At 39.3% G+C, this 18330-nt stretch overlaps 1 protein-coding gene across 4 annotated transcripts in view; it reads right to left on the bottom strand.

The window, feature by feature from the left end:
- Positions 1-18330, bottom strand: part of brsk2a (BR serine/threonine kinase 2a) — a 190750-nt gene that overhangs the window by 826 nt on the left and 171594 nt on the right. Inside the window, exons 15-21 of one of the 4 annotated variants that reach the window (XM_044124169.1) lie at positions 15230-15290; positions 13077-13284; positions 12041-12089; positions 10184-10307; positions 9065-9245; positions 6459-6548; positions 1255-4041 (exon numbers count right to left, since the gene is read on the bottom strand). In XM_044124169.1, the coding sequence (XP_043980104.1) occupies positions 3869-4041; positions 6459-6548; positions 9065-9245; positions 10184-10307; positions 12041-12089; positions 13077-13284; positions 15230-15290 (886 nt within the window). In that variant the 3' untranslated portion in view covers positions 1255-3868. Of the gene's footprint in view, positions 1-1254; positions 4042-6458; positions 6549-9064; positions 9246-10183; positions 10308-12040; positions 12090-13076; positions 13285-15229; positions 15291-18330 lie in introns of those variants that run through there. The other 3 variants (XM_044124172.1, XM_044124173.1, XM_044124170.1) reach the window with 3 other exon arrangements.

Below are 18330 nucleotides of genomic sequence, written 5' to 3'. Positions count from 1 at the left end.
TCAGGGTTTATGATCAGGGTCCTCATGGGTATAATCTACAGAGATAATACCATGGGCATATCCTGAATATGCAGGAAGATGCAAAAACTATGTTAAACCATAATGATCAGAAGAGGCATATCAAGGTTTAACTCCTGCTCCACTTTGTCAACCTATACATGGCTTTGTGGGCTTACCTGAAAACAGTGGTCTCTTAAATGCACCAACCTTTAAGAGTACAAATAAAATTTAACCTATAAAAAAGCCGGAAAGGAAAGGTTATGAAAAAAGATACACAGTTCAAAATAAAATAAAGGGAACACTAAAATAACACATTCTAGATCCCAATGAATGGAATATTTCAGTTGAAAGCATTGAGAACAAAATAGCAAAAATTATCAACGTACAGCTAAATTATCCCACAGTATGGATTTAAAATCACACTCAAAAGAAAGTGGAAATTCCTATTGCAAGCTTATTCAACTTCCGTAGAAATTCCTCAAGAAAAGTCCAAATGAGGCTCAGTAGTGCGTGTTCTCCTGAGGGATCTCTTCCCAGATCTGGATTAAAGTATCAATCAACTGCTGCACAGTCCGTAGGTCAACATGTCGCTGGTGGTTGGAACAAAACATGTTGTCCCAAATGTGCTTTATTGGATTCAGGTCTGAGGAACACTCGGGAACCCAGATCCCACAGCACCGAGAGGCGGTCTCACAATGGGTCTGAAGGTCTCAACCTCAGACCCATTGTGGCCTTCCGAAGACATACTGTACCTCTCCGCACCATTACTGACCCACCGCCAAACCAGTCATGTTGCGGAAAGCACAACATTCTCCACAGCGTCTCCAGACACTTGTCACATCTGTACGTGCTCTCATTCGTGAAGAGAACACACCGCCAATCTTGGTGCTCCCTGACAAATGCAAACCACTCTGCAGAGAGTTGGGGTGTAAGAACAGGCCCTACTCATGGATGTCGGACCCTCATACCTCATACCAAGGAGTACGATCAGACAGTTTGAGCAGAAACATACACACAATGGCCTACTGGAGGTTATTTTTGCAGGGATCTGGCAGCGAGTTGTCGACTCCCGTCTCATGACACCGCTTGGCATGTGGACACTGACAACATACAAAAGTGACCAAGATGTCAGCCAGAAAGGATAGGAACAGACAAGTGGCCTGCAGTCACCATCTATAAAACTCGTCCTTTGTAAGGGTCATCTGGCTAATTGCCTCTCATGACCACCTGTTGCCTGTTGTATTTGCAAAGCGGCAGGTGAAATACATTCACAGTGTTGTTTCCTAACAGGTGAGGTTGGTTTGACAGAAGTGCGATTGACTTGGAGTTACATTGAGTTGTTTAAGTGTACCCTTAATTCTTGTGTGTGTGTGGGTTTTTTTTTTTTCTTAAAGGAATGGACCTATCTTTACCAATATAAAAAAGGAGAACATACACACACACCATAACTGAATGAGTTTATTTGTTTCAGCACTGAAAATGCTCACAGTTATTTAGAATGGGGATTACATCAGTAAGTTTTGTTCCTGCTCTGTCCAAAAACAAAAAGAAAAAAAAAAGAAAAAGAAGAAAAGACCCATCCGGGCCAAAATTTGTCCTCAGTGCTGTCAGCTTCCCATTGTAGTAAACAAAGAGGAGGGTGAATAAAAGGTATTGCTTTGATTTTGTAGTAGTGGTATTCCCTCCCTGTGCCTCTTCAACAGACAGGCACAGAACGCCCAAACCTCTGAGCTTTCCGCAGAGAGGTACATAAGTAAAGGAAGCATCATTTAAAAACTTTGTGCACAAGCTGGAGGAAGGAAAAGAAAGTCAGCAGGACTGAAAGTAGAGTAAGAAAATAAAAGGCCAGAATTAAAAGCAGAGAGAAGGGAATTTCAACTTTAAAATACAGTACTGTTGAGGGAAAAATTAATGAAGGCTGATCGAAGGGGTGAGTTTGGCGTGGAACATTAAACACTAAAGCCATGCAAAGAAAAGCTCATGTTTGACATGCACACAGCAATACAAGCTAAAAGCATAGAGCAGGAATCCCCGGCATGGTTGAGAAGACAATCAACCCCCACAGCTTGTCTGTCTATTTACAAAGAGAAGAAGCAGATCACGATCTGACAAATTCTCCTCCTCAGGCCTGGCATACAATGCACAATATTATGAAACTGACAAATATCAATAGAAGAGCATGTTCCCTCTTCCAAAAGAGGCTAAGTCTACATTCTTAAATTACTGGCAAAACCATTATTTTTCCAGAGTTCCAACAAGTTCTTGTTTCCTCTTGAATGAGGTCTGGAAATAAAGAAATTTGTCAAAGTTCACATATTTCTGTTTAAAGTTAAACAAAAACAAAACAAAATAAAGTTCAGCTTTTTTTTTCTTCTTTAAATGTCCCATTTACCAACACACAAGGGGGTAGTAAATAACATTCAACTGACCTAACAGCTTTGTCCATATAAATAGCCAAGTTATAATAAATTAGGAATTAAACAGTGAGATGAACAGATATGAATAAATAAGGACAACGATACAAAAATATTCACAATTGCATTTATCACATTTTTTTTTTTTTTTTGTTCCTCTACTCCTACTGCTGGTATTTGAGACTAAGAGAGAGGTACAAATGGAAAATCAAAGAAAGTGCTGCAGAGAACAGGGAATGTTTGGATAATTTCCAGGTCGATCAAACAAGGATAGCGATAATCATGTAACAAAAATACACAGAATTTAAAATAACAGAATGATGCAGGCGTAGCTTCAACAGCCTGTTTCTATGATATCTAACAGTGTCACAACTAGACATTTCATTTTTTTTTTTTACATTAAAAATGCTTTCAGTCTGTACAAGAGAATATATCATTCATTTTAAATACCCACATAACCCTCCCTGCACCTTCCCCCCCAATACTTTCATTTTATCTCCCCCATCTCCCCGTTGCCTGGTTTGCTGACGCCACGTCCTCTCTGAAATCATAATTTCAGTCCATTTTTGCAGCAGTTGTATCAAGTCTAATAAAAATTTAAATTCAAACCCAGTTCATCACAAAGAAAGAACAATACAAAGCAAACGGATACAATCCGGCAAGCGCCTGTGTTGGCCGTTTGGACTTCCAGCAACAACGCTCTCTCTTTGCTCCTCCTCACATTTCTGCAAGTCTTTTGTAGGTTTATTTTATGTTTTTCATCAACATAGGGTACATCCCAGAGTGTTTTGTCCATGTTTTTTTTTTTTTTTTGTATGCTGTACCTTGAGTGTTTTGACTGGTGTTTTATTTCCAATAGGATAAAAATAATCCCTTAAAAAAAAAAGAAGATGAGCCATTTGATGGTTGGAGAGTGTGATTGTAGGTGTGTGCTTGAAAGATTATGGAAGAAACACTAAAAGGACTTTCATCTACTTTCTACTGATGGATGCCAAAGGTGGAGTTGGGGTGCAGTCGAAGGAGGAAGTCTTTTTTCGGCACCCCTCGGAGAGGAGTCCTCCACTCTTGGCACATTTGAAGGGGGTGGATCAGGGTAGTTGTTGGAGGGCAAGTGGAGCATGGAGCAGGAGGAGGGACTTTAATAGGTTTTCTGGATAATTCCTGGTGTCAAAAACAAGTCAGGACATTACAGAAGTTAGCAGGAGAAAGGGACACAAACAAGCATGGGACATAGGGGGGGGTTTGATGGGCGGGTCGGGAAGAGGGAGTGTTAATGATGCTGGAAACTGTAGAGAAATGACAAATCGGAGAGTTGCAGCATTTTATTTATGTGTTCTGGAGCTGTGGTGTATTTTCTTACATAAAGAAATTTTACCCTAATAATGTCTGTAAACTAGATGCTGTCTTTGCGCCTGGTTCGGATTTGCATCGGTTCATCTATAAACTGTCTCAGGCTAAGTCTCTTCCTGTGTCCCCACAGATGCCACTGACAGCTTGGCTCTGTCTCGGCCTGCAGCTGGGAATTTGGTGTCATTGTTTTCTGATTCGTGTCTCCGGACGTGCATGGGAGAGGGGCAGTGCTTGGAGGGCATGGCGAAAGGGTGGGGCACTTGGCCATTCTTCTCATCTGAAAAAAGTTGGTTGATTACATCAAATAAGTTATTCAGTGTCCAATATAGGCACACAAATGTGGGAAAATATAGGAAGAACAGGGTTCACTGGAGGACAATGGGGACCAATGCTAGATGGAGAGACTAAAGGAGCATTCCATGACCAGAGATAATCGTTCCACAGAAATGTTGTCAGACCACTTATGCCAACGACAAAAGAGATACACTTCTGACAGGCACCGTATGTTAAAGTATGGCCAATCAAAATACATTGCATTTGTTGTATCCAAGATTAATGTTCACATAGAAGTCTAAACGGTTTTTATGAACTGTGTTAGTTGTATAAAACATAGGCCTAAATCATATCAATAGTCTGGTCAGATGTTTTATTTAAACAGAACCATTAGGATAAATCACCAAAAAGGTTCAATAAAAAGTCAACAACGAATGACAAAAACAGTTCAGTGTCTTCATCCCATTTGCTCAGCCAAACTGTTGAGAGTTTACTCAATCAAGAACCAATTTCCAGAGTCAATCTAAATAAACTGAGAAAGATGACACATGTTGTCTACACAGGGGCTTCCAGGTTCAAGTGAACCACATGTACTCAATGATGTATTAAAACTTTGATGTCTGTGCAATTTTTTAAAATGTAAATGAGTCAACACACATCGGCTATATACTCATCAAGAAAAAAGTGTATGTAGGATTTTTTTCTATAGAAAGATATATAGGAACCCCAGACATTAGAAATGAAGGAAGCATAGTCATGGTCTTTAGTTACTGTGTCATATCTTTGGAATGTTTCAGTGAAAACACACATTTTGTGAGCAGCCATAGAGCTGCTATTTGCAAAATACAAGAGAACATATGCTAGCAACACATTTCATGTATTTGCACAAACTATTCTGCAAAAGGAAAATCTGTTGTTTGAAAACTGTCTGTAAGTCAAATAAATATAATTCACAAGGATTATCATTTGCTCTGTGTTTTTGCCAGAATGCCTCTGCATGTTAACTTGAGAATGTGCCAGATTTGGCTTAAAACTGTCATATTTTGACAGGCCCAGAGTAAAACTTAGTTTGAAAACTGAGTGAACTCCTTGTACCTTAGCACTATCAGGACAGGCTGACCACAACATGCATGATTGTGAATGTTATTACTGTGGAACGAAAACTGCTTTCATTTCTATTCATTGTGTGGCAACTTACAGTCATCATAACCTACTTCAATGTAATGTAACCTAATGTGACCCTTCTAACAACTCAGTCTGGTTAATGAGCTAAACAATTCTAAAGATCAAAAACTGGTAAGCTTAAGTTTTATATATATATATATATATATATATATATATATATATATATATATATATATATATATATATATATATATATATATATATATATATATATATATATATATATATATATATATATATATATTATAATACAGCACTTATGAAAAATGGAATCACTAAAAGTGAATAAAAGGCTCAATGCAAACAAAGAGTTCACTTCTGACAAATGTAGTGGGTTATAGAGCAAATATCTACTAAGTATCAAAGTGGAGTAGGATGTGTCCAACATTTTTATATTTTACACATGAGATGAAACTGTTATTTGAGAGGGAAAAAGGCACTTTCTAGCCGATTAACGCCAGTTTATCTGTAGTTTCACTGCTGACCTGAAGATGGGGGTATTGCAAAATAAATAACACAAACAGTGGCGACTCACAAGACCAAACATACTAGAGTGGAAGAAAAATTAGATTCCTGTGGCTTTTTTTTCCTATTCTCTTCATCTTCCACTCCATACATTAGAAGAACTTAATATAGACACTGCTGCGAAACAAAAGACGGGAGCAGCCTTGAAACTAATGGCACAAAGGAGGTAATAAACAGATTGTCACCAGGTTATTTAAAGCCTTAAGACACCAAGAGAGGCCAATATGAAAGAGGCCGGTGGGGTGTCTTATTTGGATGCATTAAAACATCATAAAAGACAGAGGCACTTATCAGGCGTGCTGCTCTGTGAATTCTGGAAGTGTGTTGAAGCACAGCAGTGTTGCCATGGCAGCAGGCATGGATGATCAGTCTATAAAATAGCAATAACCAGGAATAACCCAATGCCAATCAAGTTAATCTACCTCTGTTTTAATCTTTAATCTTCCATACAGCGTAAAAATACTTTGGGCTGCAGTCAGTGCTTGAGAGCAACCCCACCCCCTTTAAAGTCAGTGAGGCACAGGCATAGCCAAGGAAGCCTTTTGAAGAAGCAGACTACAAGAGCAAAAAGAAGGGCAAGATCTATCTTGGCTTCAGATGTGAGTGGTTTATTAAAGGATGGCATAGAAAGATGAGGTGGTAGGGGGGGATTTGGGAAGGAGGTTTGGGAAAAAAGGTATTTCTTCATCTGAAATAAACATTTTCACTCACCAGAGAGTTGTTGGACCCCAGGCTGATCATGTGTGCTTAACAACTGGCTCTGAATCGTCTCAACTACTCGCTTAAAACGTCGGCTTGGACCTGCACACAAAAGCAGAAAATATTAGCTTAATCAACCTGGAAGTATTTACAAAGGTGGAAGTACAGCTGGAGTTCATAAATGAACTGTGGTTCAAATCAGTCACTCACTACAGTAGGGAATCACAATGAACAGAAAAGCATAAAAGCAGCACCTTTCTCTGAGTGACATGTAGCTATCATGAATAGACCTGTGGTTTCCAAGCAATGACGAGTCAAAATGTGTGTTCATTTGAGTCAGGACTCAATATTAACAGCATGTCAACTGTTTGAACCGTAAGATATACAGTAGATATAGAATGACAAAATGAGGAATATATGTAATTGCAAAATCCCACTGTATAGAGCAAGCTGGAATGAAATCGACTTGCTTTGTTCCAGTACAAAGAAACTACTGCTACAGTCTGCTCCACTCTCTTACTAACATCCATGCAGTTGGACTTGTATGTTGTGATGATCTGATTTAATTATGTTTATCAGGACTGATAGTGCCATGAGTACTCCACTAGCTTAACTGGCATGCTAAGGGACAGTTTTAGGCTAGAGGACAATAGCTAACTAAGAGTGACATTCAGTTGTGCTGGATGGAAGTTCGCCCATATATTTAGCATACAGGAGCAGTCAGAGATTAGATGTTTTATGGGCATTATTTGGGCTTTTCATTATTGTTTTGAAATGTTATTTTATTAGGGTGGAATTATAACACAATTTCAGTGAGTTTTTATGGCAAGAATTGGGTGCATAAGCTATAAATGGAGTTGTGTCACTGTGTCAAACACACATCAAAACTCACATTGATTGGATAGATATAGTAGAAAACGACAGTGGGGGAAGTCAGGACAAAAATACATAACTTATAGAAAAATTAAATCTTAAAAGACAAAACCCAGGAATGAGTGGCAGCTGCTGCAACAGGCTACCTGCTCATATGGTGTAGGAAGTTTAAAAGAAAGAAACGGAAGACTAATAAGAAAATACTGGAAGGGTAAAGACCTTAAAACTACTGAAAATGTATGAATTATGGCTCAAAGCAGAACCTGTAACCAGAAAATCAGCCAATTTAAATAAGTTTCATTATGTTTGATACAAAACATGTTTAGACTGATCTGCTAAAGAGGCATTTATCCTACCATGAGAGGGAAATATTTGAGCCTACATATCAAACCTTTTTGATTAATAGAAATTCTTGGTAATGCAAACCTATCCATCCAATTCATCCTTTGCAATTCAAATGTATTCCCACCATTAAACTATCCAAATACATTTTTAGTTTTTCTAGTTTCTGTGTTTTCATAAGATTGCATTCACACGTGGCATGGCTGGTAAATGAACCCCTACTCATCAAGGTGAAAGATTCCATCTCCTTTGCTGAGCCACAGCTCTGAGAATCAAACTACTGTAGTTGTAGTTGATTGAGTGAAAGAGACTAAAGTGAGTGAAAGAAAGCGTACATCCGTTTCTACACAACTAAGCATTCACACATGGCTGCTCGGTATGTAATCTTGCATTGCCAGACCTCGTTTCGTTACGCTTAGGGAGGTAAGAAGAAAATCTTATCGAGCACTCGGGGCGGCAGAAACTCCAAGAAACTCTCAGGCAGTTGCTCATGTTGGCAGCAAGTTTGAAAACAGCCCCCTCCAAAAAAAAAAGAATGCATTCTAGTTTTATGTGTTTGGTACTTTAAAAAAAGTCAGTTTTGATGCCATTAGTTAAAAGCATGAAAGCATTGTACTTGAAGTTTAAGTGGCAGTGTTACAAGTTTCAGAAAATTTGATTTGGAAACTTGGCTTCTAGATTTCTAGAAGCCTAAAGATGTGGGAGGAAATAGGCTATTTAAGAATACCCTACTAGTCTGTATGACTCCACAGGCTCTAGTTGAGCCTTAATATGAATTTCATGTACCAGTGATTTTTTTTTTCTCATTGCCACTCTCTCATAAAACTTTGTACTGATGAAGATCCTGGGGAAAAGTTGTGTAAAGAGTCTTTCCCACTTCAGCTGCTGAAGCTTGCAACTCCTTCAGTTCAGTAACAAATGTGACAACACACAACAGGTAGCTTACACTGAAGGACCTGGTAGTCTCTCTCTGTAGTCGCATCTCGGATGCTCACTCAGTTAGCCCGATCTAAAAGATTTGCATGTGACAAATTCCTTCCATTTTTTTTCGGATGGATTTAACTGAACTGTAAGAGATATCTTAAAGATTTTTTTGTATCCATCTCCCGACTTGAACTTTTGAATCAGCTTTTCTCTGATTTGCTGGGACTGATTTTTGGCCTTCATGCTGTAGTGGCAGATAGGAATATCGATTAGCCAGTGAATGGAATTTCCAGAAGCTGTTGTCAAATTTTGTTGACCATGATTAACTTGGAAAAAGCAATAAAAGGGTTAAACGTTTGCATCTGCTAGAATTGTGCAATGTTGGAGATACAAACAGTGCCTACATAGCACTATATTTTGATATTAGATCAGTTTCTGTTCATAGGAGATCAATTTTATGGGTGCAGAAAAGTCCTTACCTGAGAGCAGGGTAAAAGTAACTGAATAGATGCCGTTCTCTTTTGTGGCAGCTGTGCTCTCTGTGTAGGTGATGTCCACCTGAAACTTGACCGGCTTCTGGAAGACTGTGGGGCCGGCGGTGGACTTGTACTCTGCCCGGAAACTTGTTTGAGAGATGACGCTGTGGCTCAGACTGGGAATCTGGGAGAAGAAGACAAAAAAACAAAAAACAAAAAAGACAAACATGTACAGCTGTGATTAAAAATAGGTAGCTAACAATTGCAGGTAACGTGATAATAAATAGAAAAGGAGTGACATCATCTTCTGCTGCCCAACCATACAAATGACAGTGTGAATGAGCCCTCATTAAAATACTCTCCACATACCATGAGCCCCAGTTGAAACTCTAAGAAGATTAATGCCTCAGGGAGTAGCCATGTGTGCCAGAGAGACTTAAGCTAATATAATCTGGAGTCATCCAAAACATGGCCCTCTCCCTACCAAAATGAATTTCTATGCCCAACGAACAGGTGAGCACTGAAATTGTCACGTTTTGCCACAGTGCTGAGGAGGCTTTGACATTCCATTAATGTGAGTGTGCTCTGAGGTATAATTCCACTGATTCAGGTGCCAATCTCCTGTCTGGAACACCAGCTTGCGTAACCCAGAGGAGAAAATAACTGCCTTCAGGGAAGGGAAAACAGATCTGACATTGACCTGCGGTGGCAGAGCTGCATTTACTTAGACTTTGTTAAATTTAACCGGGGTGAGGATGGGTTCTGTTCAATTATGTTGACTGAATATCAACTACTGCAGCTGCGTGTTTGGTCAAACTGGTTCTGAGCTTATTGATGTTGGCCCCAAAATGTGCATCCACGGCATTATAAAACTAAAACCCAGATGCAATCTACAACTTAACTTTACAATTTGCTCGTAAGCCCATGCTGACGATGTAGAGGCAAAGGCATCTATATGCTAATGATCAATGCATGTTATTTCTATTGACCTCAACAGAGTCCATAGTAAAATACAAACAGTCCACTAAATGACCACATAAAAAGAAGCCATGTTAGAAAACAAACATCAAGATCTTACCATATGCACATATATATGTAGAAAGCAGTCAAAGATGATCTTACCGAAAGGAAGGCTTGAACAATGTCTGCCTTAATGGAGCTGAGAGGCTTGTCTTTGATGACAATAAAGATCTGCTCTTCTTTTTCCAGGCTGATGAAGTTACCAAACCAGGATTTTTTGGCAAGTCTAAAAGGAAGAAAATTAAGTGATTACAGTTCATCATCTGACAAACAGCATTGTACAATTCTTGGATTTAAAATTGGATAATATTGTTCCCTTTCATATTTCATTTTTCCATTGCTACTTTTACTGTCAAATGTCTTGCATACAAGCAGAAACTGCACAGTATTCCTCCCTATCAACTCTTTTCAACTGAGCTGCGAAGGAGCCTGGCAGACATAAAAGTTATCTGTGGGCATCTGGTGTGCGTTGATTTAAGTACAGTACCTACCTGTAGTATTCCTCAGCCCTTCTTTTCCAATTAACGAAAAAATGTGAATTCCCAATAGTGAATACTTTTTTTCTTAGACCAATTGCAGTTCAAAGATCTCTAGGTTGCCATGTCATGTGATGATCCATGAGAAAATTAGGAATAAGTCACATAAGTCAATAAGTAACAGCCAAAAATAAAAAATATGCAATTTCTGAAGAAAACATTTTAGTCATTTTAGTTTGTCCTTTTTCAATATGTGGTAGTAGAAGTCATTAAGGAAACACTTCATGTTTTAAATAGCAGTTTCAAGTTTTAAAATGGCAAGCTTTCTCAGGCTTCAGAGTAAGCCTGAGCCATTTCATCGTGTGGGGGAAACTCAAAGTTGGCAGACTTGGGGCTTTATTGGCTATTCACACACTTTTGTTATTCATTTTGGATAATACAATTAAAGTCTGAAAGGAACACATGGTTATCAAACATCCCCATCACCGAAACCCAAACCCGTAATGATCCACTGAAAAAAAAGAGACTCCATCCCAGATCTGTTTATTGCTCCAGGCCAAATGCTCACCTAAAGCAACTGGGACAAACTTGTAACTGTAGATAACTTGTAAAGGCATTTATGTGCCTTTACAAGTTATCTGGAAATGCTAAGAGACCATTTATCTTCTCTATGCATTAATTCTCCACACTGTGGTGAAGTCATAAACTTTCTCCATAGTACGGATTCAAATCCATTATACAGCCTTAAGTAAGCAGCAAGACATAAGAGTTCATTTTCACCTGTCCTTTGGAGATGACAACATCCTCTAGAAAGATACTGGTAAAAAGAAAACACCCCATGACTACCTATATGTTTTGAGGCATTCATGTCTGCAGGAATACTTTTCATTGTCTCATTAGGTGAGTTTCAGAACTTTGATGTTTTAAAACACTTTCATTGCAGCAGAGTACTTTTCTTACCCTGTCTGAAAACAACACTTGGTGTGTGTGTTTAGTCAGCTTAGTAACCTCTTGGTTACCTTAAATGTGTTGTTCATCCAGAAAAATGATACCCGCCTTGGTCTACAATGGAGTTTAAAAACATAATAAGTAAAAAAGGACAGCTACCATAAAATCATGCCAAGATATTTGGCATGAAAGACAGCTGAGTCTTTCCTACTCATCTGTACAGTTAATATTTTCTTTCTAGGCAGGTGGACATGAGGAAACTATACAGCAGCCATAACTAGGCCAACCTTCAGTAATCATACCCACAGGAGTTTGGAACTTCACATGAGCTGCATCCCCTTAAACCCACTAACTCCTGCTACCGTGAAACGTAACAAGGACCTGAGGTCATCACACCAATCTAAGCAAGCATAGAAAAATGCAGGCAGACGTAAAATATTTGCAGATGCTACATTTTCAAATGATTGTGCTATCAAACCTAAGCCCCAGAATGATTGCAGATCATGCATAGTTATATCAGCAAGTTTCCACTTACTCTGGGGAAGACTCTGGTGTGAGGCTGGACATCTCCTCTTGCGTAGGAACTACGGAAGAAATGGAGACAGAGAAATCAGAGTTAATCAAATTAATGTGAGCCTTTCAGACATTTAACTTTGACATTGGTTGGCAATACAATTTTCAACCGAATCAGCCTCGACTAGTTATTGGGGAGTTGGAAAAATCCAAATTTTCATATTTTCATAAGCAACACTACATCCAACACACACAGAGATCTAAGATACATTTTAAAATGAGACGACACAGGTCTGCAGTTCAATCAGGATGCAAGAGAGTGAAAAAAATGAAAGGATTTTATGAGATAATGGGAAGGCTAAACATACCAAGAAAGTTTCCCTGGTTTGTACTTTTAAATTTTCAGTTTGTGTTATTCAATGCTTTTCATTAGGAAATGTTGACAGCCTTTTTAAATCTCAGAGTTAGGTAAGAATGTATCTTCTCAAAAGGATCCACACTGCTGTGTAGGAATCACTGTTTCGGCTAGTCACACTTACAGCCAATTAAAAATACTGAAACGTCAACTCCACACCATTTTGTCTTCATTGTAAAATAATAAAATACGACTTTACAGTGATACTTTTATCTTCTTAAACTGTAAACCTTACACCACGGGTCTCTAAAGTCGGTCCTCAACTCACGGCATCCTGCATGTTTTAGTTCTCTCCCTGGTGGCACCAACGACCTTTTCAGCATGTCAATGTTCTTCTTAGGCCTTCTAAGAAGCCATCATTTGATCCAGGTGCGTTAAACCAGAGAGAGAACTGAAACATGCAGGAGGCCGGCCCTCGAGGACCGACTTTGGGGACCCCTGCCTTACACGGAATCCACAATCAGTTGAAATAGGCAGGTCAAAGTGTACACAAACCATAAATCAGAAATCTGAAGCAAAATGCTGACTGATGCAGCATTTTGATGCATCAGTTCAGTGTTTGCAGGAAATATGATCTAGTTCAGTGTTCAGTGATCTAGTTCAGTGTTTGCAGGAAATATGAATTCAACAGGAATGCAAGTACCTTGGAGTTTCCTGCGGTGGAAGCGCGGTGAGCCGAGGAAGCTGTTTTTGATAGAGTTAAGGCGCGTCCTCCAAGGCATGCCGCCAATGGATGGGCTTGGGGGCGGTGTGGGAGTTGGAGTTCCTGCAGGACTGTCCTTGGGAGTGTGCACTGGAGTGCCTTTTGGGGTTGGGAGGGGGCTGCCTCGAGGGGAAGGGTGAGGGGTAACCTGTATGAGGGGGATAGATTTGGGTGGGTGGTCAGTAAATGGAGAAGGAACAGGCACTACAGGGTGAAAGTGGTGTAGCCGGATGGGTGACATGGGTATGACCGGACTGAAGGGCACAGAGAGTTGGGGGTTGGCAGCATAATGAGAGCGCCGTACCTGGGGGCTGCTTGGGATGGGAGTACTGGAGATGGAGGAGGCAAAAGGAGTAGGTGAGCATGGAGAAGTGGGAGTGGGAGGCACGGAGGCAGAGGGGGGCTGTGATGGCAGCTGGCAGGGAGTGGAGGGCTCTGATTTGGCAGCAGGTGCTGGATCAGGGGAAGTTTCAGGAAGGGGATTTGATCGAGTGGCTTGCAGAGGCTTTGGGGCAACTTTGGGCTTAGCTGGGAGTGTCTGTGTCTTGTTGAGGGCTCCAGGCAGTGGTTCACTGTTTGGAGCCAGGGAGTTAGGTGTGGAGATGCGTGGGCCTGTGCGATTTGGACAGGGTTCAGGGGAAGGACACGGGCTGGTGTTAGGGGACTCAGACAAGTCAGGGGACTGAGGTGGTACGCAGAACTTTCTGATTGGCTGGATTCAGAACAAGCAATGTGAGGATACAAAGCACAACACAGCCAAGAGGAAGAACAGGTGGATGAAAAAAAAACAAAAAAAAAAAAACAACTCATGGGGATGCATGGAGACACACATAACCACCAACCACACAAAGGTGAGGAGGGAATAGTAGGAGGAAAAATAGAGAATTTACAAGACAAAACAAAAAATAATCATGACATGAAACAGTGACATTAAACGAAGACAGAATTAAACTGACATGGGAAAAAAATACAACTAATGTGAAGTAGAGTCCAAACAAGACATAAGACTGGCTTCTCTTGTGGAAAACAAACAAGGATCTGACAGCAGAGAAAAACAAGCAAACACAGAGAGATGCAAAAGACATAATACCAGCTATGAACACAGTGTGAACTGACTCAACAATAAACGGAAGGTAGAGTCTGTACTGCAGAATCTCTAGGTTCTTAATAGCTTTATTGATCCATTTGACTTTTAATGCAGCGACCAAAGAGACAAAACTCCAGTATTTGCCTTGGACACCAACCCCCTTTTACCGAAATAACTCCAAATAGAGTCTCCTGTGGCGAGCACAATCCTGGTTTTCGGTACATCTGAGAAATCAATTTCCCTTTCAGATCAGCCTCAAAGAACCCGTGTGGTGTGTGTGTCTGTGTAAAGGGGGTTGTCTTTGGATCCTGGATAATCTCGAGACTTCTAAGGTTAGCCAACTGGAAAAGTTTACCACATGCTCCCCAGCTCTGAGCAAGGACAGTTGGATTTTCTAAAGCATTCTTATATGTGGATTTCTGAAGAGAATGGAATAGAGAAAACAGAAGCTGGGATAATGTAAGTATATAGGATTGAGAGGATGGATAAGAGGCTTCAGGGTTGGTGAAAGTTTGTTGTGCTATCCACTCTGGGAGTTATACTTTCACTCATGTTGGGAATCCTTACTTTGGTGGACATCTAACAATTTCATTCAAGGCCTAAGGTAATTTAATTAAAACAAAATATTGGATTAATAAGGATTTTATTAAACAGGGCATCTTCAGAATATTTAACATTAAAGTGTCAAGGTGGGTGGATTTTAGCAATAATGACCAGTTGTCCCCAAAAAATATACATTGCATTGCAAAATGTATTTGTATACCACCTATTAAAAGGAATCTTTATTGTTGTGATACTTTTTAAAAAAGTATTAAAAAGTTTGAAGGGTATGAATACTTTGGTATACAGTGTATACAATGGAAAAGGCTACTTTACTGTATTTGCAGACAAATTGAACAATAACACAACACCAATAAGGTGGTTTCAGCAGCAGCTGGATGGTCGTTTACCAGTATGAGTGTGTTACAGAGTGTGTGACTGATTGTGTCTGAGCTTTATGACTTACCCGTGGGCTGCTGAGGGGGCTGGTGGAGAGGCCAGAAGAGGCTCCACTAATAGACCGCGACCTGTGGCAAAAACAAGCGACAACACACAAAGGAGCAGAGGTAATTTAAAGGATCAGCCTGTGGCCTGTAACGTGTTTCAGTAAACATACAGGGAGGTGTGAGGCTGGTTTACATCCTACGTATTGTTTAGAAGGCACAACGGCACATTGTACTTCACAGATACAGCTGAAACCAGATGTCTGCACATGCTTTGTGCAAAGGCTATCTCAAAGACATGGCCTTTCTTTCATATTGTTGGACATAAAATTCAATCCCAACAGAAACAAGAAACTTTTTTTTTTCTAATTTATTGTCCGACAGTAAAAGAAAAACAAAAATATTATGTGCCTTTGTATACAGTGTATATAAATATCTGGATACAACCATATATTGCTTTTAAGTGCATCAAACAACAGCTGATCTCACTAGGAGAGTAAATGCACTACAACAAAAAAAACACCAGCACCAACTTGACAATCTGCATTACTAACATCGACTCCAAGCAATTAGTTGCACACCACTTACCCTTTGGATTCAACTATATTGATGTGATAAATCCATGACCAGTTTTCTACAGACTACCATTCAAACTAGTTTTCCTCCTTTCAGCACATTAATAATAAAACAAACAAATTTTGGTTTTTTTTATGCCTTTGGGCATGCTAAGTATCTTGAGAAGCAGAATAAAGAGGAACATTTGGTTCAGTGCCATTTGTCATGTTTGTCATTTTCCTCACAGATGCCGTCAATAACCCCCAATGAGAAGAGTCTTGCTCAGAAATGAACAATCACAGCCCAATCTGTCTCCATCAAGCACACACATATACGCACACAAACACACGAAAACAGGCGCCTGTCAACACTTGGAAACACCAGCTGCTCACTGTCACAACACTGTCCCTTTTTGTCATTTGGTCTAATAATACCCCCCTCCTCCTCTTTCGCTCGGTCGCTTTCTTTCTCTCTGCATCTCTGTGCTGATGCAGTTGTGAACATGTGGATGTACATGAATTGTTGTTTCCGTTTGGTAAACAGAAATTATAACAGCAGTTTTAGTCTTCAGCAAGACAGACAAACATAACAAAAGTCCTCTAAAAGCTACCATGTGAAATAGCAAAATTTAGAAACACCGACTGCCGAGTTATATTTGTCAATCTTCCACTGTCCATTTTCAGAGAGAATATTTTGCACGCATTCATGCACACATGAGCATGAGTAGGCGATGGTGAGATCATATTGGCAGGGATTTCTTGCTTCACTGTGTGGAGCAGACCAGACAGTTGCTATCATTTACATTGAGGTCTAACAGTCCACTGAGACATAGCCACGGTTGCTTACCCCTACAATTCTTGTAAACTTAATCTGAACATGGCCAGAACTTCCGGCCATTTTGAGCATATTGTTCCGAGGCGCTCTGCATCTGTTAGTGTTGGACCAGCAGGTCTATAAAGCTTATGTTACAGATGGTTATGCTGTACAGTAATGGGCTGTCAGAGGCTCAACACTGCTTCACAGTAAAGATGAATTATTGTTGTTGAGGGATTAATTTACAATGAACAGCACACACAATTTGCGAACCATTCATCATATATTAGAAAACCCAGACGCTACATCATTAGGTCATACATGACACGCTGTGTGATCAACAGTTGCATGTTGCATGTCTGTATATGGCTTCTTGCTTGCTTTAAAGCTGCATCCATGCACAATGGTATATGCAGTATATACCAATACTGGTTTGGACAAGAAAAAAAGAGTTTCAAAGTACGTTATGTGGTGCATTTAAATCTAAATAATACATCCTACTTTTTGAAAATGTGTATAAACTGAGACTCAAATGAGTGACATTCAGAGCTTCAAACCTGTTTTATTTTACAGATTATGGAGACAAATAAGTATATTTAAACATTACCTGAAAAAGACATTGTTTAAAGTAACAGTCTGACATTTTATGTTCCAATAATGTGAACATAATTGAGGAATTGTTGCCAAGGATCCTGCTTAAACTGTTGCGCATCTGACTTGCCTTTCTATGGCATACAGAGATATCAAGACGCACCCAAATAACATTTTATACAATTGTTGTATTTACATCTCTTAATGTAGCATTTTATATGTTGATATGAATCGGTGCAAAGCAAAAGGAGCTAGAATAACAGCGTTAGGTTTTCTTAGCGTTTAAAGATACTTAGCTTGTCAATGGTGAGTTTGCCCAATTTTCAGGTTAAATCAGCAAACAAGTTGGAGGCATCAGATCTCTTATGTTAAATTTTTAATCTAAGCCAGTCAGCTCATCACTAAAAAATGACAAATGAAAAAAATGACCTATGACACTGTGAGAAAAAGAAACATACGCTGACATTTTGCAGATAGCGGCACACTGAATTATTAGGAATTTATTTCTAATAGATATCCAATATATGTAACGTACACATAAAATATCACCAAGCTGAAATTACTGGTAAAGATGGAAAAATGGTTACATTAATTTGACCCCAAGTTTACACTTAAGACTTTTCATTTATGAGAATAAGCAAAGAAAACCAATCTTAACCTGAATTGTAAATCTGAGGCACATCCACTTATTAAACTATAAATGGCACAGGTCAAAATAACTTCTTTTTGTTTCATCTGTTGCTGGACCCTTCTCAGGTTTATTTTTTGACCTAATTTTGCATATGGGGAATTTACTTAAAGAACCAAAGTTAAATGTAGTATGTCTCAACCAAAGGTAAAGAATTGGTCTTTGAGTATCGCAATACCACAGATTACAAAAAACATTCAGTCAAGATTAAAAAATTGACAATGGTTTAAAAAAGGGGAATAAGCTCATAATTAAGGAATGAGCTTATTGATGCCTTACAAAGTTCTGTTTTCTAGATTGACACCTAAAATAATAAAAAAGACTTTCAAAGTTTCCATGGCTAAAAGTAAGTGGAAAAAGTTCAGTCTTTACTTCCTCTCTTCCTTTGTCACAGACTGTCCCACCAATGGAGATTCTCAACATGAGTAAATATTCATGTAAATCAACATATGGTTTAAATTCATTTCCTCCTCTGAG

Source organism: Gambusia affinis, linkage group LG08, assembly GCF_019740435.1.
Source record: "Gambusia affinis linkage group LG08, SWU_Gaff_1.0, whole genome shotgun sequence".
Lineage (NCBI taxonomy): Eukaryota > Metazoa > Chordata > Actinopteri > Cyprinodontiformes > Poeciliidae > Gambusia > Gambusia affinis.
This window is presented reverse-complemented; position numbering and strand designations above follow the sequence as displayed.